The sequence below is a fragment of the Quercus lobata genome, chromosome 9 (genome assembly GCF_001633185.2).
Source record: "Quercus lobata isolate SW786 chromosome 9, ValleyOak3.0 Primary Assembly, whole genome shotgun sequence".
Lineage (NCBI taxonomy): Eukaryota > Viridiplantae > Streptophyta > Magnoliopsida > Fagales > Fagaceae > Quercus > Quercus lobata.
The window spans coordinates 45,022,687-45,048,277 of NC_044912.1; the positions used below are offsets into that span (position 1 = coordinate 45,022,687).

A 25,591-nucleotide genomic window follows, 5' to 3' on the forward strand; every position below is an offset into this window, starting at 1 on the left:
GTGTAGATTTAGATTGATAATGCTGATACTTGTCCAATCAGCCCCTCCTTAAAGTCTTTGGGAGTGGTTGTAAAGGCTGAAAAGTACGGTTCAGTTAATTGCAGAGCATTTAATGCAATAGTAGCAGCTTTCTCTTAGATATTTCCATGCCTTCTTTTGTCCTGTTCATTCTTAATACTTATCCTCTTCCATGGAACGGTCCGAAGTGTCACTCTTAATAGCAGACCATTCCCTTTGTCCTCGGCCTTGCCTATCCGAGGAGGAGTTATTCCTCGGATTGGGCCCTTGGCCCAACATATGCATAGATATGGACTTCCTGGCCTTTCACCTCACAATAATAATAATAATAATAATAATAATAATTATTATTATTATTATTATTATTATTGTGTTTCCATGCCTATTCACAAGTTACAACCTAGTATTGTTAATAGTTATGCAAGTGATCATTAAAATTAATGGTTACGTTTGCGATCATTAAAAAAAAAAAAAATTGCTTCTCAAAAAAAAAAAAAAGTATATGTGTAATTAATATCTCTTTTGTGAGGTTTTTAAATGGATCAGGGCTTGTAACTCTACTATTAGCTTTAACAAACTTATATTATGTCTAACGCTCTGTTTGTTTCAGCATTAATGTTTTCTGGAAAATAGGTCATTTTTCAGAGAACATTTTTTGGAAAACTATCTCATTTTCCAGTGTTTGGTAACCACCAAGTAAGCACCGGTCCATTTCTCAACATAGAATTGAGTTAATTCAAGTCAAGGATTCACAATTAGATGAGAGGAGAACATCTTTAAGATGATATTATTTCCAATTACTTTTTTTTTTTTAAAGGTTGCAATTACTTGTGTGTCACCTCACATACAAAGCTTCCAAGTTCCAACTAGTGCAATGCAAACTTGCACATTTGCATCTAGGTATCTAAAAAAATACCTATTATACACACAAAAGTTATTTTATATATTTTACAATCCAATTTTACAACTCACTCAACATTCCAATTCTTATTTTTCAACCCTATTCATTTATTTATTCATTTCTCTTTCTTCCTCCCCAACTCTTTCCTTCTCTTTCACTACTTTTCTATCTCTTCCTTTGAAACAAACCAAATAAAATAAAATAATTTTGTTTTACAACCATGCTACAGTGTTCATAGTTCCTAAAATGTATAAGCAATAGCAGCCCGGAAAAAGCATGTTTTGGGCTTTTGAGAATATAAAATAGCAATTTGGAGAGTTTTACACCCCGATGCCAATGCTAATAGACATACATCCACCAAATGGATACAAGCAAGGCTCTGTTTTGAAGAAATAAGACATTGAATACAATTGTTATGACTATGTAATGTTCTAAAATATTTTGAATCAATTGTGTATACGGTTGCACCAGAGAGTCGAGACTGCCAAATATGTACATATGATTGAGTTATTACCAGTAATCCTTACATGAACAAGACCCATGCTCAAAATGGTGAAAGCGCTTCCGGTCACTTATGATTATCTTACGTTTGTAAATTTTTGAGATTACTTTAATTGAGGAGTGACAATCTTCACATATACGTAGGTTCTTCACAATCCAAAGTGGTGTATGAGGACTTGTACAGATTAAGCCAAAGGCAACTGCAATCTTCTCACTATGATATTGCAAGGCACTTTCTTTTTCTTCTTCATCCAAGTTGAGCAAGACTTGTGAGGTGTCTGGCCTATAGCCTATCAACCTTAATTGGTTGGCAATTTCATCCAACATTGAATGGATTTCTTTGGCTCTAGAATGGGAGTCATCGTCTACTAGAAACTCCTGAATTTCTCCGTCAAGCTCTATCCAACTGCATCCAGGGTCTTTCCTTATGTCCATCTCCTTCATCATCAACCTCACATCTGCAACTGCCTCCCAATTTCCTGAAGACGCATACATATTTGAGAGAGCCACATAAGACCCGCTATCATGAGGAACCATATCCATCAAAACCTTTGCAACTCGTCTGCCCATTTCTATGTTACCATGAATCTTACAAGCACCAAGTAAGGCTTTCCAGATCACATCATCTGGCTCGATTGGCATGTTTAAGATAAGCTCTTCAGCTTCTTCTAAATGTCCAGCACGACCTAATAGATCAACCATACACCCATAATGTTCAATTTTGGGTTCAAAGCCAACTGCCTTAACCATGTGGCTGAAAAAAGATCACCCCTCGTCCACCAAACCAGCATGGCTACATGCACTCAACACACCAATATAAGTAACATCACTAGGTGTCACTCCAGATCTTTCCATCCTTGAAAAATAATCAAGTGCATCGTTTGCTCGACCATGCATTGCAAGTCCACCAATTATTGTGCTCCAAGTGATTGCGTTCTTTCTTGGCAATCTCTCAAAAATTTGAAGTGCCTTCTCAATGCTCCCGCACTTAGAATACATATCAACCAAAGCAGAACCAAGAACATCATCAATTTCAATCCCATTCTTTTCTGCATACAAATGTACCCATTTCCCCAACTCAAGCGCCCCGAAACGTGAAATTGCTGGCAGAACACTAACCAAAGTCACGTAATTTGGGCACACATCTCCTATCTGCATCTCACGAAACATCTCTATTGCCTCCTTAAATAAACCATTTTGAGCATACCCAGATATCATCACATTCCATGACACTACACTTCTTTGAGGCATGCTATCAAACAATTCCCTAGCAGCACCAAACTCCCCAAGTCTCACATACCCATCAACCATTACGTTCCATAAAACTACATTACCCTCTTCCTTTTTCTTATTATTCCTCACAACTTCATCCCCTTCATCAAATTCAATCAAATTCCTTATAAACAACAAATGGGCATCCTTCATAACCCCACACATCACATACATCCTAACAAGATTGCTAACTACAAACTCATCACTATCCAGTCCATACTTCACAACCAACCCATGAACTTGCATCCCTTCTTTAAGCCTCGACATTTGGGCACAGGCTTTCAACACAGAAGGAAATGTAAACTGATTGGGTTCCACAGAAGCATCACAAACCATTTGAAAGACCAACAACAAGGCAGCCAGTGGTTTACCATCGTCATTGTTCTCAGCAAGAGCTCTGATTATAGTGTTCCAAGAAAAGCAATTTGGTTGGTGCATTTGGTCGAATACCTTGCGTTAGTAGTGGATATCACGGTGATTCGAAAGAGCAGAGAATCTGAGAACTTCGGCAGCAGCCAGAGGATCGTGGATTTGAGCGGTTTTGATCATATGGGCATGGACTTGCTTCAAGTGTTTGATGGTTTTGCAGAGTGTGATGTTTGGGAAGAGTGAAGATGGGTGGGATGGTGGTGTGGTGTATATTGTGGAATTCTTGGCGAAAATGGGTAATTATCCATAAAAAACTAACTATATAGCTAATAGGGCCCGTTTACAAAGTATTTGGAATTTTAGCAACTCGAGCCTTAAAGGCTCGATTTTGGGCCTCTAAATCGAGCCTTTAAGGCTCGGTTTAGGTAGTTTGATGTGGCAGAAATTCAGGCGGTGTCTACGTGGAACTCGAGTTTCTGAGACTCAAGTTCCACGTAAACGCCACGTCCACACGCTTTAAACTCAAGTCTCTAAGACTCGGTTTACTTAAAGTGAAACTGAGTCTCAGAGACTCGAGTTTCAAACACGTACCTACACTTGTGTGGGTGAGATGGGGCTGTTCTTTAAACTCGAGTCTTTGAGACTCGGTTTACTAAAAGTGAAACCGAGTCTTAGAGACTCGAGTTTCAAAGCACTATGCCCTGCTACTCTGGTCATGTCTGGTTGTCTGGTCATGTCAAACTGTCTTTGTTGCTTGTGCTTTGTGCTAGTCTATATATATTAACTGAGTACGTTGTTTCTCAAAAAAAAAAAAACTGAGTACGTTGTTTGTCTGGTCATGTCAACAGTCTTTGTTGCTTGTGCTTGTACTAGTCTATTATTTGAGTACGTTACTGAAGGACATGTCAAATGCTTTGTCTGTTTTGAGACATATTCAAAAAATATATTAGACTAGCACAAGCACCAAAAACTTCTCTCAGACTATTTTGAACTAGTTTTGTCTGTTTAGGAATGTACTCAATGAATATTAGACTAACAATAAAAAACTCTCACACTACTCTCAGATGCAGAGAATATTTTGACTAAATACAACTCTCACGCCTTCAACAACTTGAATCACAAAACCTCAACAACTCTCACACTTTCAGCAACTTCAATCACAGAACCTCTCTCAACAACTCTCACAGAAACTCAAACTCTCATACATATTTAGCAGCAAAACATTGCTCCTCTCACTCTCATACAATCTCAGCAGTACATTTGCATATCATTATGTCAAGTAAGGGTCTCCTCACTCTCTAATTAGTTGTTTAGTGTATATAGCTGCTTTAAAAAGTGTTGCTTGCATTGAATTTGTCATGCCATTTCCTAATAAAATATTTGTTTGTATTAGGCAAATATATTTGTTTCCTGATAAGATATTTGTTTGTATTAGGCAAATATATTTGTTTCCTGATAAGATATTTGTTTGTATTAAAATATGTATATTTGTTTCCTTATAAAAAATACGTATATATATTTATATTTATATTTATACAACTATATAATTAAATATATATATATATACGTATTTTTATTTATATATTTATAAAACTATATAATTAAATAATTAAATATTTATATAAATATATTTATATTTATATATTTATACAACTATATATATAAATACTTATATAAATATATTTATATAAATATATAAATATTTAATTATATAGTTGTATAAATAGGCTAAATATAAATATATTTATATATATATATATATATATATTAGAGAAAGATACAGGAATCCATTAATAATCCATCCACATAGAAATATGGAGTAGACATGCATAGGTTCCAAATATGGAGGGAGATTTTCTTCTTTTTCTCTCTTATTCAATCTTGCACACAAATTCTTCTACCCAATAATGGATATGTGAACCTGGCGGTTGGCTACTTCGCCCATTGTGGACAAATGTTTAAAAATTTAAAAACTTAGGCATATAGTTCGAAAGCTGTTAAAAGATGTTGAGTCTATCAAAATATGACAAGTTGATGATTTTTTGTTCATAGCTTTTTCTCCATCTATATATAATGAATTTTGCAGTGAAAATTATTTCATTGAAAAGTAGGCATATAGGACTTCAAAACGAATATAATTTGATTCAATGGTGATTTTAAATAAGTGAGATGCGACCGTTTGAAATTGGCACAACTATATTTTCTTCAATATTTTCACTTGAGTAAAATGTTCTTGTTCCTATGCAAATTTTTAGGTTGTGAATTCTCATTTGTAGAAAATGTAAAAAACGTATACAAGGCACAATAACAACAACTTTTTCGTCAGAGAGGGCAGTCACGAAATGAAGATCTTGAAGCCTTTCTCTTACTTAATTTAGAAACAAAAAATAAAATAAAATAAAAAACTTGGGAAAAAAAATAAAAAAACTCATCTATGTGCTGTGATCCAAAAAAACAAGTTATTAGAATTCTTGACAACACCTTAAGCCTTAAACCTTTAGAAGTTAAATCCCTAGAGTTGTTTTTCCTTTCAAGATTTAGTGTTTTACCTTAGTTACCAAATCTTGTGCTGCATAATTAGGCTTTATCATTATTGCTTTAGATTTTGAAGTTATCTGCTTCCTTTCTCCATAATTTGGATGAAATTTGAGTTTGTATATCACATCTGGTATATTTGATTGTATATTAATGCCTTGATTTTGAAATTAGATGATATGTCTAATTTGATTGATCATGATTATATTCACATTAGTGTTTTTTTTTTTTTTTTTTTTTTTTTTTTTTTGTTTTTGTTTTGTTTGTCTGATGAACCCTGCTCTATGTTATTTCATCAATAGTAGTGTAATAGGGTATGGCATTAATTTAAAATTACTTGAATGATGTTGTTACATAATTGCACTCATTCATTTGCACATCCTCATGACTTTTGTTGTTTGGTTTGATATTTTTATTTATATTTTTGTTAGAGCCGAGTTTCAATTTTGTAATGGGGGTGAGTTTTGTCTTTAGTTTTTTTATTTGTTTAAGTATGAAATTATAATGATTGAGTGTGTTTGTATGTGATGTGGGGTGAGTATATGCAATTGTTACACTTTTAGAAGTTGTGATTCTTGTACTTTGAGTAGATAGAAAAGGTTTTGTAATTGATGTTAAATGAAAGAGATCAAATATGTCACTAACATAAATTTACTTGGCTCTATAATAGGTTCACAATCTTTTAAGAATATTGACATAAATGTATACTTCGGTGGACTCCTTTACAATCCTGAAGGGATTGACGGATTCCCATTTAGAGGGGAGGGTATCGAATGCTACTACATGATGTTACGTCGTAAGTTGAAGACGTTGACTGATTTGAAGAGGAAAATAATGGATGAATTGAAATTGAACCCTGCTTGGTATGACATCAAGATTATTTATCGTTACCCACAAGAAGTCCTTCATAAACGGATAAATTACGGGTATATGGCGATTAAAGAAGATAAACATGTAAAGATGATGTTTAATAGGATCCAGAAAATGCCCAAAGTAAATGCTGCTGAGTTATATGTAAGTTTGGAGGCGGGTGTAGACAACACTACTGAGGTGGTGCAACAAACATCTATAGCTTTACAATTTACAGCCCTAGATGATGGATGCACTACAATGGGAGGGTATGCAATGGGAGGTTATACGCTCCCATCTCAAGATTATGTTGCGAATACTGGTGAAACCCTCTACTCTCAAGAGACACATTTAGAGGAGGAAGACGAAGACGAAGATCATGCTGCGAATTATGGTGAAAATAATGATGATATGGATCAGTACGAAGAGAGGATTGAGCAAGGTGACTTTGAGAACGATGTGGATGAGCATGAAGTCGTTCCTAATTTTGAAGAGGAAAATATGGAGTACCATGATGAAGGTGATGCAGATGATGATGATATTGGTGTCCAGCATGATACAGATACGACCACTGGCTACAGACCTCCTGTGGACTCATTCTACGCAAATACTTGGGAAGATATGGTTGATCCTTCACGTCTTCAGATACCATTTCTTTGTACTTGGAAAGATGTGATGCATTTTTGTAAAGGGTTGGCTTTTGCAAATAAAGCTGCGGTGAAGCGTGCATTGATAATATACGCAGCAAAGGATAATAGAAATTTCTCCATCCAAAGGTCGACCACAACTCAATTGTGCGTCGCATGCGTTAATGACAACTGCAAGTGGTACGTTGGGGCATACATGAAGCCTAAATTCAATGGTCTGTGGATGGTCACGTCTTATGTGGGTCCACACAGTTGTATACCTTTTAGGCTGCGAAGAGACGGTAGAATGATGGATTCTAATTTTGTTGCATCAGAAATTATGGAAAGATTGCGAAAAAGCACACTGCTATTATTGATGAGCTTTGGGAGATCATACGTACTAAGTATGATCATGAGCTTTCTTACTATAAAGTATGAGATGCAAAACAAAAGGCAATTGCTAAGATTTTTGGGGATTGGGAGGAGTCTTACCAAAGGTTGCGAAAGTTGTTACTGGCATACTTGGATCAGGATTCGGGTACCCAGTACAGCTATCACACCATACCGAAGCCATTAGAAGGTACTACGTTACTGTGCTATGTATATTGGGCATTCACTCCATGCATTGCTGCATTCCAGTATTGTAGGCCAGTGATCAGTATTGATGGAACTCATTTATATGGTAAATACAAAGGGGTATTGATGATTGCAATGGCAACCGATGCTAACCAAAAGGTTTTGTCTATCGCCTTTGCTGTTGTGGACAAGGAGTCAGGGCCTAGTTGGGGGTGATTTTTAGAGTGTCTTAGGACTTCGATAGAGCGTGTTATACCTAACAAGGACATTTGCATTATTTCTGACCAACATAAAGGTATCAAATGCGCCATTCGAGAGTGGCCTAGAGGGCAAGACGGAAGAGAACGGGTATATCATCGATATTACCTTTGACATGTTGCTAGCAACTTCAACACATACTTTGATAACCCGACTCTAAAGGCATTGGCCTTGAAAGCTGGATATGCGACTCATGATACTAAATTTGTGTCCATAATGCAAACCATTAAGGAGGCCGAGATTAATTTACTGAGGGGTGTAGACCCTATTGATCGCCGGATTACACGTTATATGCCATACACATATCTAATGAGTGAGGATCTGGACAAATGGACCCAGTCACATGATGGTGGAAGATGTTACAGGGCAATGACAACCAATATCTCTGAGTGCTTTAATGGGGTACTTAAAGGTGTCCACGGTTTGCCCATTGCTGCAATGGTTGAGTTCACTTTTTTTAAACTTGTTGCATATTTCCACGATCGACATAAACAAATTACTTCTGATCTCTCTCGAGGTAAGGTGTGGAGTAATTATGCAATGGAGATCTATAACAAAAATGAGCAGAAAATTACAGGACACTCTGAGGAATTATAATCATGCAGAGGGTATATATCAAGTGGTTATCCCGTATAATGACCATAGAGCTGGAGGGGGAAATCACAGTCATGATGTGTGCATATTTGATAGAACCTGTGGTTACGGAAAGTGGCAAAACTTGAAGATCCCTTGTTCACATGCAATTAAAGTTCTTAAAGGTCTACATCTCGATGCGCCCAGCTATATTGACCTATGTTACAGTCTGAACAATGCCATTCTCACATATTCACATAATTTTGTGGTGCCAAAGTCAGAGTCATTATGGACAGACATTCGCGGACCACGGTGGGTGCCTGACCCACAATTGTTGCGAGCCAAAGGTCGTCCTACAATGTCAAGAATAAGGAATGAAATGGATAGGGTACGGCGAGAACGGGGAAGCCGGAGGGAAGATCCGGACTTAAGGGAGATTCAATCAAGACAACGATGTAGAGTGTGCCATCAAGAGGGGCATAACCGCAGATGCTGTCCCAATTCCCGTGGGGCTTTGACAAGTGGTAGTGCTATGAACTAGGCAAGTGCCGTCACTGTTTTTATATAATATACTCAGAATGTCATTTGGTTTTTGTTCTTTGCATTTGGAAACTAATAACCGTATTTAATGTTTGTCAGGCAAGCGGAGATTTGATTTTCGTAAGTGATATTGTACGTGAGACTTGTCGTTATCTTCTGTATGGACAAGTGCTAGGTGATTATGTAGAGTATGTTGTATCATTATGGACAAGTGTTAGGTGACTATGTATAATATGTTATATCAGTATGGAGCTTCCGCTAGGCGAATATGTAGATTATGTTGTATTAACTTAGTTGTTATTTTGTTTATTGTTGTAAATTACGGATAATTGAACTATTTGCTATCCATTGTACTCATTACATTAGTTGCGTGATGCAGCTTTTTCCTATAATACGAACAATGATATTACTTTGGCAAGTTCAACCACAAGGCCCTTCTAGTATTGAACTGCCATTGTGTGGTAAGAGGGCAACTATAATTTTATTGAATAGTTACTGTTTTAATCTGGTTGTAGAATTTTAATGTATGCTCCCTTTGCCTATCATATGCTTGTATGTAGTTGTTTGATGTGTTCTGGACCCTGGAAAATCTACTGTAGGGGAAAAGTAATTTTGGTCCCATGCTGTGAATACCTCCGCAAAAAAAAAAAAAAAAAAAACATCCCATAGAACTCGAGTATCTTATACTCGATTTCCATAAATAGAAATCGAGTCTCTAAGACTCGATTTCTATTTATGGAAATCGAGTATAAGATACTCGAGTTCTACTGTGATTTTGTTTTTTTTTTTGTTTTTTATTACCCCAATTTGGGAACTAATTTTAGGTAATTTGAAGTACAGATAAATTTAAACTATTCGTCCCCAATAGTTTTTTTTTAAATGTACCACATTTATCTAAATGAGTAAAACATCCTTCTCCAAAAAAATGAAAAAAGACAGAAAAAAAAAATGTACGTTGTGACCAAGAAGAAGAATAATAATACAGGTTATTTTTTTCTTTTATTACTCTTATATCACACACAAATATATATATATATATATATATAACCGTATTAGCACATCAAATCAAAATATATTAAATATCTTTTTTCTTATATATATAAAATTATAAATTCATTATTTTTATTTTTTTCTAATTCGATACGTACTAAAGACGGAAATTTGATTCTACAAGAAAAATAAACAAAAAAAAAAAAAATGCTCTTCCTTGTACTCTGGTTGTTTTCTACTAAATCGCCAACATTGAGGAGTAAATACCTTGTAAATCCAAAAATATAACTGAAAATAAACAAAATAAAATTATACAATCTGGTTTTTCTGTTTTCAACTGCCAACATCTAAGTAACCCAACCCTGTAAATCCCAAAAAAAAAAAAAAAGAAAAAGAAAAAGAAAAAGAAAAGAAAATCAACATCTCATGTCTTCACAATCCAACAATACACAAAAAGCACACATTCAGTATAATTTCATATCACATTGTAATGCACAAACTATAAGCAAGAAAATTGAGTGGAATATTAAAAGTTCAAACTTGTTCTTTTCATTTTATTTTGAATATAATTGAAGTTCTAACTCTAATTAGCTCATTTACAACCACTACATGGTATCATTGATCCCTGAGTGCTATGTCCCATGCTACAGCTACACATGCCCAGAAAACTAAGCCACATGTGCTTGTCCACTAGAGGAAATAATTTTTATTAATCATTCTGGTCGTCTAACCAATAGATTGATAAAAGATTGACAGTCATTGTCTACGGACATTCTTGTCAGATACTTGAAGTAAAACACATATTACATAAAAATGTATCACAAAAGAATATTTAACAAAATAAACAGAGATGCCAGTGGTATTTAAAAAACTTCAACAAAGTGTAGGCACCCCCGCCCTGTTTTTTATATCCATACAAAGAACAGAACTGTTGGCTGTGTGTGAAGAACAAAGCCACGGATCAATGGCTCAAAGGGTGGTGGAGTGAAACAAAACATTAACATGGAGACACACTACTTCCATAGCTTCCGCAATGACATGTTTTTCTCGGTCTCCTTCTTCATTACCTTTGCCACTACCATCTCAAAATCTTCTTGTGTTACATCAACCCTCCTCTCCCTCAGAGCAAACATTCCAGCTTTTGTGCACACAGCTTGCAAAAAAAAAAAAAAAAAAAAAAAAAAAAAAAAACGAAAAAATGTGTGACAATATGATTATGCACAAAGAAAACACACAATCTTTCACTTCTGAAGACTTTAATAGCCCAGTGCAATAGCTCGTTATGGAATTAACAAGACTATACTTATCATTCTGTCCAAATCCATCCAAAAGAGTTGAGATTGTTTAAATAGAATAAAATACTGGCAATCTTTACAAGAATGAACACTATTTTGACATGCTTGCCAAATACTTACAATAAGAGATGAATCTGTTTAAATAGTTAGGTCCCAATAAAGGAAAGTACCAAAAACTAAACAACCCAATCTGCATAATGAAAACACACACGATACCTTTATTTTATTTGATGCTTCAAATCCATCCAGCTGGTTGAGAAGCTCCAGCATAGTCCGCTGCACTTCACTGTCACCATTGCCACTACCAAATTCCATTTGAGCAGATCCAATACTGTCTATTTCATCCATAAATATGATTGATGGAGCATGTTCCTTGCCAAAGAAAAAGAGAAGTTGATATCCAAAATGCTTAGTTTAAAAGAGTGTATGATTTACAACCTAATATGCCTCCCTAATCAAGGAAGTAATATGGAGACACAATAAGCATTGGAGTTTAAATGCATAAAATAAAATGGTACACGAGGCAAACCTCCTTTATCTCTTTAATTTGCTGGTCAAGACCGCCAATCATGTCATATGTGGAATCTGGAACCTTTTCAACTTTCATGAGGTTGACCAATGGATCAACTTTGCTTGGCAAGATTAAATGAAGCACATAACTGTCATTACGGAGAGCAACTCTTGTTGATGGAGTTATCTTGGTGATATCTTCAAGCTACTTGAACGTGAGAGGTAGGGTCCAAGAAAATTGATGAAAAGGCTGATGAGGTTCTAAAGTTGGATAACTTGGACTGTTGGACTCTAGAAAATCATTACAGATGGTCTAAATCTAGAAATGTTTAACACTTAGATTCAGTTCATTCGTAGTGATTTTCTGGTGTCCAACAATCCAAAATATCCTACTTTAGAACCTCATCAGCCTTTTCATCAGTTTCCTTGGACCCTACCTCTCACGTTCAAGTAGTTGCACTAATATCCACTGCATGTGATTGAATCCCCACCTAGAAAGAGTCATACAGTAGTCTGTGAGATATACATAATTACTTTTACTAGAACAGGTACTCTCTCTCTCTCTCTCTCTCTCTCTCTCTCTCTCTCTCTCTCTCTCTCTCTCTCTCTCTCTCTCTCTCTCTCTCTCTCTCTGTTTATAAATTACCAATTTTCCCAAAAGTTTAAGCTAGGAAATAATGAATTCAATCACTTAACTAAAATTCTAACACTCTGTCTCATATGTGGGCCCAAACTCCCCCATATCAAGTGGGACTCAACACGTAGGATTTAAACATCATGAGGAATTAATTATATGAGGAATTAATTCCAAAGACAAACGACTCATCTGATAACATCAAGGTACCAACCTTCCAGTAAATATATGTTCCCTAAGCCCAAGAATTGTATGGTGCCTCACACCATCATGCTTTTTAAGAAATTCTTGAAGCAAATTCCTCATTTTTAATGCTTCCTCCATGTAGTTATCCTAAGAAATAGACACTTTAACCAACTGATATATGTTAAGAGAGAAGGTAGGATGTATATTTAGATTTAATAATATATATACCTGGTTCATATCTATTGTTTGCAAGCCTTCACCACGTGTAAATATAATGGCATGGTTCTGATTTTCTGGCTTTCCCTCACCTAAGATTGCTGGTCCAGGAAGTTTTTTTTTTATAAATAATCTGCATGGACATTGAGACAATCAAGTTGAATATATTTTAATTTGGGAGATTGATAAAGACTAAAGAGAGTTTGTGAAGCTACACTCATACACACACAAATTGACATTAAATTAATAAAAGAGTAAATGAGTTTGAAATTTTTTAGAGAGAGTGAAAAGAAAATGAATTTATAAAAAAGAGTTATCTGCACAAAAGTCAACTGCTTCTCCCAGCCACTCACTCAACATTTTATCTCCACACATTTGGCTGTCACAAGGACTACTGTATACACATAAGATGGTTGTTCATTTTTTTTTTTTTTTTTTTTGGTAAGCAACAATAATTCATTCTTCTGGGGAGCAAATTTTCACCTCATTTACTCCCATCCCTTAAACTGTGCTAGCGAGCAAGTGAGAGAGGGCCACAACCTGTTATGTTATGCATATAAATGGATCTACTGGAGTCAACATAGACAGGCGATGATTCCTAGGTTTATTTTTATTTTCTAATCTTATTGAATTTGTCCTACATCAAAATATCTTCATTGGGAGATAATAAATAGAGACTATTAGTTAAGCACCATTACACTTGATCTTAGCCAAAAGGCTGAGAAAGGAATTACTAATAGTTACGCACTATTAAGATCAGTTCAGTAAAACAAAGGCTAATACAGTAACCAGGAAGGGCAAAGAAAACTAACTTCAAGCACACTCATTTCATGACCAACTGGCATTTTCTGCCTGACGCCAGAAGCACTTGTTGTCTTGAGTAATTTTGACCCAGCAGCAGATATTTCACCATGTGAAACCTTTAAAAATAAATAATAATCTGAGAAAACAATATATGACTAGGAAGATGATAGAAGACAGTGTGAAAACTTAAGTCACCTTGGAGGAAAAATCATCATGATCAGAGGAACTTTTAACTCTTCTTAGATACATTGCTTCTTCAGCATGTACCAGCTGTAAATAGAAGTGACAAAGGATGATTCAAGATTTTAGATATGGCATTGGTTTGACATTGACATCTCCTCAGATATCAATATTAGTAATGAACAGTTTTGTCAACTGACTAGGAACTTACTTTCACTATTTCTCGATCATTCCAAGGCCCCTTGTCAGATCTAAGACACCCACCTTCATTTGGGCATGAGCAAGTTCCACCAAGAAAATCTGGTAGTTGGCTGTTTTAGCAGATAGATGTTCAAATAATTTTTGTAATGAGTAATAATAACAGTATGCTTGTAATTAAATACCAAAAATACTATGGTAAATGGTAAAAGTCAAGAAGGAATCCCAAACCTTGAGTCTATAGCCTCCAACAACTTACTATGGAATCTGCTGCCTAAAACCTGTGGAATTAGTGAAAGAACAACTATTGATGAGTTCATATAGTCTCCATAAGTAAAAAAACACGAATATAACAAAAGAACTTGTACATGTATCTTCGAAGTGGTCATTGGGTCTAGAAAGCTTTTTGCTGTATTCCATAGTAGTTTGAACCCACTACCAGCATTAACAATGAACATCTGATGTAATGTCTGTAGAAAAAATGCTAATATCAGAAATGATTTGCAGATTCATAATCCAAGAATTCACATACTATATTTCTTTAGTTTCATATGCTATTAAACCACCTCAGGATAGTTATCACCATCAATTTTCTGCATGTGCATAACAAGATCATGGGCAACCTTGCCAAAGCTAACCCAATTCTGCAAAAAATAAAAAGAAACGGAGCAATGAGAAGCAATGATATTGTACAAACATATGCAGAGGTGAAATAGATACAATAGTAAGCTCAAATTACCAGCCCTTGCACGTCCAGTACTGTCGTTGTAGAATCTATGTGTCTCTTGGCTGCAATGGAACATGCTGGGAACTTCTCACTGAAGACCTTCTCAAACCCCTGAACATGATACTCTAAAAACCGGTCCACCGTAGTGACATTCATCAGCTTGCTGAGTTCAATTTTACCAAGTCTTTCAATATAAACAGGTCGCCCCGCTTTGTCTACACCATGGTAGCCATGTGGATACCAACGCCGAACTTCTTCGTATTCATCATATACAAAATCCTAGACATAAGTCATTACAATGCAGAATCTGTAAGAATTGGAAACATTATTATAAATTACTACTAATACAACAGGTAGTTCAGGAAAAAATTTCAACAAAAATACTACAAAGGTTTAATCCCAACCAAAACAACATGCCTTGACTGCCCATTCTGAATCCTAACATTGGCCAAGACTCTTTAGCTTCTATATGTTAGACCATTCTTCTTATCAAATTCATATTTAGGAGAAACCCTGATGACATATTACCTTTAGAATAGAATCTACTCCAAATTCTTTCCTCCAGTTAAGCATTTCAACCCACATATAGAGAGTTTTATCCATGTCAAACTTCCTTGCCTTTAGAAACCTGCAGCAAGATATCATTAAGTAGAATAAACAGGAAAACAAAACATAACATGCATTAAAAAAACACTTATTCAGGAAAATAAATTACATGGTATTACTAATAACTCATGATTACTTCTAAAATAATGATAAATAACAGATATAATTATAGATTACCCCCCCCCCCCCCCCCCCCCGGGCAGGTGGTGTAGCACATTTGCACCTTGCCTACCTATGATTTAAAAAGTTGCACATTACCCACTCGATTCATTGAAAATTTCTAAATTTTTCCTAATGTTCCATGACTTGGTTATCAAATCCCAAATTTCTCAATTCTCAAAATAAAATGATCAATTTTTTTTTATTAGGAGCTTGTAGTAGTACTCCAGAATGATAAGTGTATTGAGATTTCAAGTCAGCCAAACAAATAAAAAACACCAAAACATAAGCACAAGAGAACATTTTATTAATAAAAATAAATAAATTCATTTCACTTTCTTTTTTTTCTTAAAAATTCTTGAATCAACCATTAATTAATTACATCATATACTAGAAGTGTGAATGTAGTACAAACAAAAAGCAGAATATATATAATATAATATAAAGAGAGTGGTGTTGGTGTTACCTTCTGCTTGAGATAAGCAAGATCATTTAGATAAGCTTCGAGTGTAGCCAACCCATTTTCTCCGATCACATCGGGATGTGCCTCTGCAGAGACCAAATATTATTAAGCAGCAGAAACAAAAGAATCAAACAAAAAACACAAAAACAAAAGAAGAAAATAAACCTGGATAACCAGCAACGGTAATGCCAAAGTAATCACCATATTGGAATATCTACCTCCAGCTAATGTCCTTATTTTAGGCATTTACCTAGTTCCAATAATGTACGTTCAAACCATATTGAAAACATAAATAATCTTATTGAAATGTGAAAAGAGAAATAATAATGGAATAAAGTGTGTTGTTTCACATTAAGCTTTCAGATACCTTTTTTGAATTTTACGCCGTCTCGTATAATGAGGAGGAGGTCTTGCATGTCCTTCGTCAGATGCTTCGGGCCCAACATTGTGTCCATGTTTGTGCCCCCTGTCCCACACGGAGGTGCCTTTGATATGCGTTTAGGCCGACCTTCAGCCGCTGTAGGTAACCCAACTGCCTGCTTAGCCTGAACATGGGGTGGGTCAATGGCTGAAGAAGGGGTACTAAACGAACTATGAGAGGGTGGCTCCTGCTGCATGTCAGGTGGGGTTAGATTAATACCCAGGTCAAAGGACGGAATGGGTGACAGCTGAAGAAATGACTATGGGGTGGGTGGACGAACGTCAGACCCAGGACAAGGAAGTGGGGTGGGTGGAGGGATGGTGGGGCAAGGAGATGGATGTGGGGTGGGTGAAGGGATGGTGGGCGTAGGGGCTGGATGTGGGCTAGGTGAAGGGATGGTGGGCGTAGGAGCTGGATGTGGGTTGGGTGAAGGGATGTTGGCGGTAGGGGATGGATGTCAGGATGGATGTGGGGTGGATGAAGGGATGGTGGGGCTGGCAGATGCATGTGGGGTAGATGGAGAGGGATCGGGGGTAGGGATAAGCTGAGGGGTAGCAACAGGCGGACGAGATTGACATCCGGCCGGAGCTGTGCTCGTGCTTGGGCCGGCAGGCATAGCTGCCTCCTCAATCGGGGCCTCAGGGTTAGGAGGTTGGACACGTGTCATCGCCTGCACTGCCGTCAGCACCTCAGTAATGTCGTTGTGGTCCTCCGTGCCCACTGGGTGATGCCTCAACAAACGGACGTATCCTTCAATCTGCACATAGAAAAACCACACATATTAGTAATGCAATACGAAATCAACAATGCCAATCGATAATAAAATAAATGTGGGTTCTGAATTGGTTCTGCTACTAATAATTGCAAATTAAAGGGAGATGAAGTGCTAAGCAAAAAATGTAGTAACAAACATCATGCTCTCTAAACAGTGGTTTCATAGTAAGAAATACGGTAAGATGTAGAAGACATTGAGAAGTTACCAGCAGAGTCATTACAGCACCAGGCCTATCGATGAACCTCTGAGTCACCCTTTTGAACCAGTTGTGGTACTCGTGCTGTGGAGGCATATCACCAAGCACTGCTTCATAACGCCGATAAAAGCGATTACCCTACTCAAGGATATGCACAGCATGTTTCTGCATCCAATTAACACCGATCTTCCCCCTCAAATCAATGCCATGAAGCACTCTGTCAGTGTCAACATCGCGGGGAATTTCTTGGATCATCCCAAATTGACGAACTACACAATCCGGTGTATGTCTCTCTACTAGGTGGAAACATACAAGTGGAACCGTTGCCGTCCATACGGCCCTCCCTGCAACGCACCACGGCAGGAGGTCGTCAAAATGAGCTTTATATGGCTGCACACCACCTACAATAGCCACAAAAGAAGTACACAACACATTAGGGAACAATGTTTATATTTCAAAGTTCACGAAACCTATATAGACGTTCGTAAAAGTGTAAAATAAGGCATTTTCATACTTGGTCTGGCAATATGGAAGCTAGTTGCTCGCGATACCTGTCCCTGAAGATGTGGGCGGGCCTATTTTTCTTGTTTGGGACCCACAACCACCTACAATCAAGAAGAAGGGATCAATAAGTACTGAGATAATCTTAAAACTATAATGTAATCACATATAATGTAAAAACTATAATGTAAAACTAAGATAATGTAATCACATATAAGTACTGAGATAATCTTAAAGATGTTAAACTAATTAATAATATCACTAGAATAAGAAACGGCCCTTTTAAAAGACAAAGTACAAACCAACTATATTGAGAGTCACAAAATTATAGTAGATTAACATAATCATATACATTGAACCTCGGTTTAAAATTTTGTTATGTTGACATAAAAAATTGCTAGAAGCCTTTAAAATCAATAAATAAAATCAAGTTACATGATTGTGGGGTTGGTAATGATCACATAACAGTATGTTATAGCAATATGAGGTAGAGACTTACTTCAGGGATAGTGGACCACGTACTGGAGGACCATAAGCACCCACTGGCGGGCCACGCTCAACTGTCGGGCACAAATAAGGGGACCTGGCCCATGCCCAGTACTGGAGCAACATTAAGCACCCACCAATCTGACTGGTGTCCTCGCTTGCCCTGCATAGCTCTCGATACAACCATGCAAGGCAAGCACTTCCCCAACTGTACCTCTGTGGGTTGTGAAGGTCTTCCAACTACTTCACCCACATTAGATGCACCCTATCGCCGAATTTGTCCATGAATATTGTGTCCCCCAATAGTGCTAGGATGTAGCATCGTGCGTACTTATGCAGTTGATCCTCTTCAGCATCAGGCGGCAATGGGTTAGCAACTTCCTACAAAAGCCGGTTGATGAGAATCCTTTGCCCATCAAGTTGCTTATGGTTGTTTTGATTTACAGGTCGAAAGCTAAGGAAGTCCCGGCACACATCCACCCAAGTTTTTTGTGTGCTCCCTGTTATAGCGTCACCATCAACAGGAAGCCCGAGAAGAACCTCCACATCCTACAATGTGATGGTGACCTCACCATGTGGCATGTGAAAGGTGTGAGTCTCAGGCCGCCATCGCTCCACTAAGGCCGTTATCAGGCCATTGTCAATCTCTCTACCCGGGACCTAGAGGAGTCCCTCCAAACCAACTGTGTTGATGATGTTCCTCACTCGATCATCCACCATTGGAGGTTGCTTGGAGAACTCTGAACTATGGCTACGACAGGTAATGGACCCTGGATCCTGCACATAACAAAACCATGGATTAATATATGACAACAAATACATGTACATTGTATGGATTAAATGCATGTGCACAAGTAAATATTTAGTGTTGTGTTTTACCCGCCCATTCCAAATAGCTTCGGACCGATGCTTCGCCTGCTGTGACAACACCAAGTTGTCAATGGGTCCAGGCTGTGTATAGTCAATCCGTCCAGCATTTGCAGCAGCCATACTGAAGAAGAATGATAAGCAGTTAGTTTCAGAATTGAACACACAATATGCTTAAATATATAGGTATGAGTTAGAGCAACTAAAGCCAGTTTGTACAATGAGAATTCAGTAAAAGATGAAAGACTGAACCAAAAGAGGCCAATATGAAACAAAGCTTTTTAGACTTAGGATTTTATTTTTAAGGTTATAGTTTTGAACACATGCAGTTTTTGTATTTATTTTTATTTTTTAGAAGAAGATCACACACAGAATAATGCTTGGTTACAAATACCACAATACAATGAAGGGCTTTGATAAACTTACTATCAAACATGAGATTAAAGGGTAATTTAGGAACATAAAAAAAGAAAAAGAAAAAAAGAAACTAATGTATTAATAAATATGATTGATTTCATATCAACAACTAAATAAATTAATTTTTGAATGAAAGAAACAATTTTTTTATATCAATTTTATTACAAAATGCTTACAAATTGACATGATAATTCTTCTCCAAAAAAAAAAAAAAAATGACATCATAATAATTGTGATTGATGTCATGACAACCACATAATAAGTAAATTTCTTAATTACTTTTTTTTATGTGTTTTAAATATCAAAATTATTAGAATTTAATTATTATCTCATTTAAAAGTATACATAAAACATAAGTTCATGGATTAGACAATAAAAAAAATCCTATTAATACAAAAATAGGTGTCCATAGTAAGAACAAATAAAATATATAACACAATTGTGGAATTTTCAAAATATTAATCCAATTAAAGGTTATTAAATAGTGTGATAATTAGCAGCTTTTTCCTATTATGAAAAGTGTAACTTAATGCTAACTACCTAAGAAAGGGATTTTTTCCCTTTCTCTAAATTGGTTTGGGGGAAATTTTAGTTACATGACCAACTTAATAGTCATGTAACTTGATTAAATGATTTAATTAATCATGTGATTTTATACATAACGATGTCATTATAAACCACCCCTAATGAGTGAGGAGATTCCTCCATCTTGGATTGAAAGAAAACTTTATCCCCTAAGCAATTAAATCACTAATTTTCAAAATTCCAATCAAATCCTACGGAGAAGTTAAAATAGGAGAAAACTCATATTAGAGTTAAGAAACCAATGGGATTAAGAAACCAATAATTTAATTCGTTAGAATTTAACCATACATATCATCATTTTGGATTCAAGCCTCTTATATATTTTGCAATGACAAGCATTTAGTTTTCCTAGGTGAATGACATATAGTACAGAGATTGAAACTTTTTCATTGTTTTGTGACCTTACTTATTCACCCTTCATGACCCTTTATGAATAAAGAGCAGTCATGGTTTTATCAAACTTGAAGATTTGGACTCTCTCGAAGTGGTCCATTTTATCAAATTAGGAAGCCTTGGTTCGCTTGAAGCAAACAATAAAAGAATTGTGTAAGTAAAAGTTAAAACTAACTTCCTATAATAAATCAATAAGACTCATCATTCATCCTAATCTAAACTAATCTAACTAATCCTAATTCAAAGTAATTTAATTGAATCAATAAAACATCGTTTTGTTAGTGAAGTCTTCCAACAAATTGATAGTGAATTCAACTATCAAGTAACTAGATAGTTGAATTTTTCAAGCATCGTTTTGTTTGATTTCTCTTTATCCTTTGTACACTGCCTGTGTACTTGGATTCATTGCACTCTTTCGGTTTTATCAATGAAGTCTTACTTATAAAAAAAAAAAAAAAGAGTCGTCCAAGTTTGCGCCCAGAAGATTATGCCAATATCTCATGGTCTTCTACTCCTCCTCCTGGTACCATCTCTCACAAATTCTCTCTAAGAGCTGAAACTACTTCAAAGGAAATTAGAAAACAACTTAAGCTCTAGATTTGATCAACATTGGCATTACAAAAGATGAGAATATCGTCGGCGATCAGAAGATGTGATATCACCAAAGGTTCTCCTTCTGCACAGTTAAGAAATCCATTACCACACCAAAATTTTATGTTGCTCTCAATTGGAGTCTAGTAGGCTACTTTAAAGGGAGGAATTAGCTTAGGCACAGTGACTCTCTGTGCACTTAACTATTTGCAATTGCAATAGAGGCTTTTACTACGATTATGCAGCTAAGTGTCAAGGAGTACAAGGAAAGCAGGTTGCTTTTTCGGTACCCATTAATATCAGAGAGATTGAGCTTTCATGATCATCTCTGATTGATAAAATCAATCTGGATAGCTAAAAATCTCTCGGCAGGAAGACCTCAGCTCCTTCAATCAGTATTCTATAGAATCCATGTTTATTTGGCTAGTTGTTTGAACTGCCTAGAAGTTTGTAAAAGCAATCGAGCAAGAATTCAATAGCTTTTTGTAGAAAATTTGAGAGAAGTATGTTGGGGTGCTACAGTTGTTTTGGGCTTGGATTGTGTGCCAATGAAAGGAGGTTTGGGGTTGAAAAGGATAGAGGAATGGAATAAGGCAGCCGTTCTAAAGCATAATTAGAATTTGTTTGTACAAGCAGGTTCTTTATGTGTGACCTGGGTGCACTATAACATTCAAAAGGGGAAGAGCTTTTAAGTTGTTAGGGTCCCTCAATAGTGTACCTAGGGCTGGAGGAAGATCCTAAGCTTGAGAAGCCTTGCTAGACCTTATCTGAAGTTTCAGTTGGGGATGGGATCCTTATTTTCCTTATGCATGATTGGTGGCATGCTGATGGGGGGCATATGAAAAATATGGATACAGAGCAGTATATGGTTCTGCTAGCAACATGGATGCCAAGGTTGCTATGTGTTGAAGGGTTCTGACTGGTGTTGAAATCATGCAAGGCCAGATGACTTAGTCTCCATCCAAAGAAAAATATATCTAATTAAGCTAGAAGATGTGGATCAGCTTATTTGGGTGGTTTCTCTCTCTCTTTTTTTTTTTTTTTTTTGGTGGAGAATCTATTTGGGATGGAGGATCTTAGCAAAGTTGTTTGTTTTTTTATGCTTTCTTGTCCTTTGCTTCACATGCAGCATTGAAGCTGCGTGTTGGTGTTTGAACTGAGTTTTTCAATAATATTTTTCTGATTCATTAAATAAAAATTATAAGGAGAGAGAGAGAGAGAGAGAGATAATTTTTTATGTTTTGCTTCCACACATAAATACTCTTTAAGTTAATAACTTTTCTTTGAAGAACCTGCATTGTATGCATTGTTATCCCTACACATTGGTGGTACAAGTTGAATTATCACCTGTTAGTGCTTGTTGCTACTTTTGTAGCTCAATTCAGACTTAAAATGGTTGAATCCTCTTGTACTCTGTTATCTTGCACATGATAGCCCATGTTAGAATCCTTTCTTAGTTGATATTTTTAAACAGAAGGAATAATGCCACACAAGCTGTTCTGGTGGGTCTAATTTTTATCATGTGTGAAAACAAACTGCTTTTCATGTTAAGTTGAACTACCAATTCAAGATTTTTTGCAATTTAGATTTAGAGTTCTTCGAATGATGGGAAAGGTGGTTATTTATAGTAAAGTATGGTATGAAACTTATAAAACTTATGCAACATTGGTTAACTAATAGAAAAACTATGATCTACTAGTACTATGGAAAAAAATAAGAAGGATCTGCATTTTAGTTGATAAATTCATATTAGTCTGGTGTAATCATTTCACCTAAATCATTTCACCTAAAGCATTCATTTCAGAATGCTTTAGCAAAAGTGCAGGAGTATCTAGAACCAGCAGATATCCCAATTGATTTAGAAACTATAACTGATGAGGAGAGACTTTTATTTTGTAATGCCAGATCAAACAGATCAAACAAGCCCATTCCAATACTTGGATACCCTAATGCTAGATCAAACAGATCAAACAAGCCCATTCCAATATCTCCTAAATGTTTCAATCAATCTATTATAAGTATATTTTGATCATTATCCAATTACAATTACACTAAGCATATGCTTCATATGGAAAATTTAAAATTACTAAATGCGAAAAAAATTTAAAATGACAACCCAATTGAAAAATTTAAATGTAAATAAAATTTAAAGGAGCACAGATGCAGAATTCACAAAATTAGAAAAATAAAAAGGGGTTTAAGACATTATCAAATTTACCAAGAAGAAAGTCATCAAACTTTCAGTAACATGGATCAAATTAAACACTAAATCATCAACTTTAACAAACCCTAACATCAACAATTTAATTTAACAAAGACCCAGTTAACAAACCCTAACATCATCACTGCAAAACAATGCATAGTTCAAGATTTGAGTATGAAATTTCCCTCATATCAACACATCAACCCATGAACAGAACAAAGCACCAAACAAAACCAAAAAAAAAAAAAAAAATCAAACCCACAAACCAATTCAATCTCAAAACACAATAAAGTTTCGCTCTTTTTTAGCAGGTTTAACAGTTTTATTACAAATTCAATACAGAAACCAAAATAGAAAACAACTTCGTGAAACCAAACTTTCTTTAATTTTTCATGCATGTTTCTCGGCAACCAAACAGTGAACGATGGGTACAAAGAAACTCATCTTTTTCTTTAGTTTTGAGAGACTGCGTAGACTCAAAGCTTGCTGTGGCTTGATCAAAGCTTTTGGCGAAGGCTGACTGAGACTGAGAGTGAGACTGACTGAGAGAACAATGAGATGGGGAAGCAGGTGAGTGAGAGCGTGAGTGGAGAAAGTGAGTGACGGATCAGTGTGTGAGAGGGTGAGACAGTGAGTGAGAGCGTGAGAGTGCGCTACGCTCTGTGTGAGAGAGAGGGTGAGGGTGAGTGACAGTGGAGAGTGATTTGTGTGAGGTGAGTGAGGTGTTATTTTTGAAAATGCCTTATTTGAAACTCGAGTCTCTGAGACTCGGTTTCACTTTAAGTAAACCGAGTCTTAGAGACTCGAGTTTAAAGCGTGTGGACATGGCGTCTACGTGGAACTCGAGTCTCAGAAACTCGAGTTCCATGTAGACATCGCCTGAATTTTTGCCACATCAAACTACCTAAACCGAGCCTTAGAGGCTCGATTTAGAGGCCCAAAATCGAGCCTTTGAGGCTCGAGTTGCTAAAATTCCAAATACTTTGCAAACCGGGCCAACTAATTGAATAGTTAGTTTTTTAATGCTAGTTACCCATTTTCGCCTGGAATTCATGGATCAGTATGAGTATCAGAGTCAGAGGTTGAGAAGAGACTTGTTTTAGTTAGTTGTGGATGATTCTCTGTTGGAGATAACTGTTTACTGTAAATGGTCTTTAGGCTTTCCAATCTCATCTAGTGGAAATGAAGGATTTGTCTTTTTATTTATTTTTAGTGAAATTAGAACTAAGGATTTGATTCATTTGAAAAATCACACTCTAGAATTTACTTTGATTTCTTTCTTTCTTTTTATGAACCTATTATCATTTAATTTTTGGATTTATTGTTAAGTGAGAAAAAAGGGAATGTGAAATTCCAAAAAAAAAAAAAAATGCTTGCTAGACTAGACATTAAATATATTATATATATCTAGACTTTTGTTGAGGTCTAAAAAGGATCATAGTGAAGGAGGCCCAAAAGAATGAGTCAGGCCCAAAAGGAAAAGATCAAGCTAAGTCCAAAGTAGTAGATGCAGGGGAACCATGAAGGAATAAAAAGGCCCAGGAGACTTGAAGCCCAGACGAAGAAGCATCTAGAAGAAAAAAGAAAACCACGGCAAGGGATAAGAAGTCAGGATTCTCAGCAACCATCAAGAGGCGCGGATCCTTTCAGGCACAAAGACAAAGGAAGACTAGGATAGCTCGAAAAGAAAAAGACAGAAGAAGAAAATAAGAAACAAAGCAAAAGAACACAAGCGCCAATAGAACCCAGCGACCTCCCATGGCACAGACAGAAAAAAACCTCGGGGAACCAGAACAGGGAAGCACAAAAAAAAAGAATGATAACAAGCGGCTTTTAAGTTGGCAGAACAGGATTCCGCCCAGATGGGAAAGAAAAGGGAAAAGTGGAAACTGCTAAAAAACGGTGATGCCGAGAAGGGCATACCTCAGCACATCCCAAAGAAGGTGGCCAATCAGGAACTTTCAAAAGAATAAGAGCTGAAAGAAGGAAAGAATGAGAAAAAATGGGAAATGGGACTTACCGAGTGATAGGCACGGAACAGGCTCTGTTCACAAGAAGGCAAAATAGGGGAACCAACGGTTCCCTGGAAAGACCAGAACTCCATTATAAAAGGAAGGGATGGGTTGCGAAGAAAAGGGCAGCGAAAAGAGAGAAAAAAAGAAGAGATTTT

At 36.3% G+C, this 25,591-nt stretch overlaps 1 protein-coding gene and 1 pseudogene across 2 annotated transcripts; both read right to left on the reverse strand.

The window, feature by feature from the left end:
* Positions 1 to 1,378: 1,378 nt before the first annotated feature.
* On the reverse strand, positions 1,379 to 5,652 carry LOC115961839 (annotated as a pseudogene). The gene is made up of 2 exons (XR_004085322.1): positions 5,620 to 5,652; positions 1,379 to 3,343 (listed from the first exon to the last, which is right to left on the reverse strand). The product of XR_004085322.1 is annotated as a pentatricopeptide repeat-containing protein At5g48910-like (transcript).
* Positions 5,653 to 13,533: 7,881 nt separating this feature from the next.
* On the reverse strand, positions 13,534 to 16,231 carry LOC115961841 (phosphatidylinositol/phosphatidylcholine transfer protein SFH9-like). The gene is made up of 11 exons (XM_031080753.1): positions 16,152 to 16,231; positions 15,990 to 16,072; positions 15,287 to 15,386; positions 14,771 to 15,037; positions 14,598 to 14,675; positions 14,400 to 14,501; positions 14,263 to 14,312; positions 14,045 to 14,144; positions 13,849 to 13,923; positions 13,662 to 13,769; positions 13,534 to 13,596 (listed from the first exon to the last, which is right to left on the reverse strand). Exons 2-11 carry the CDS (start codon positions 16,013 to 16,015, stop codon positions 13,534 to 13,536), a joined length of 969 nt encoding a protein of 322 aa, XP_030936613.1. The 5' UTR covers positions 16,016 to 16,072; positions 16,152 to 16,231.
* Between the last annotated feature and the right edge of the window lie 9,360 nt (positions 16,232 to 25,591).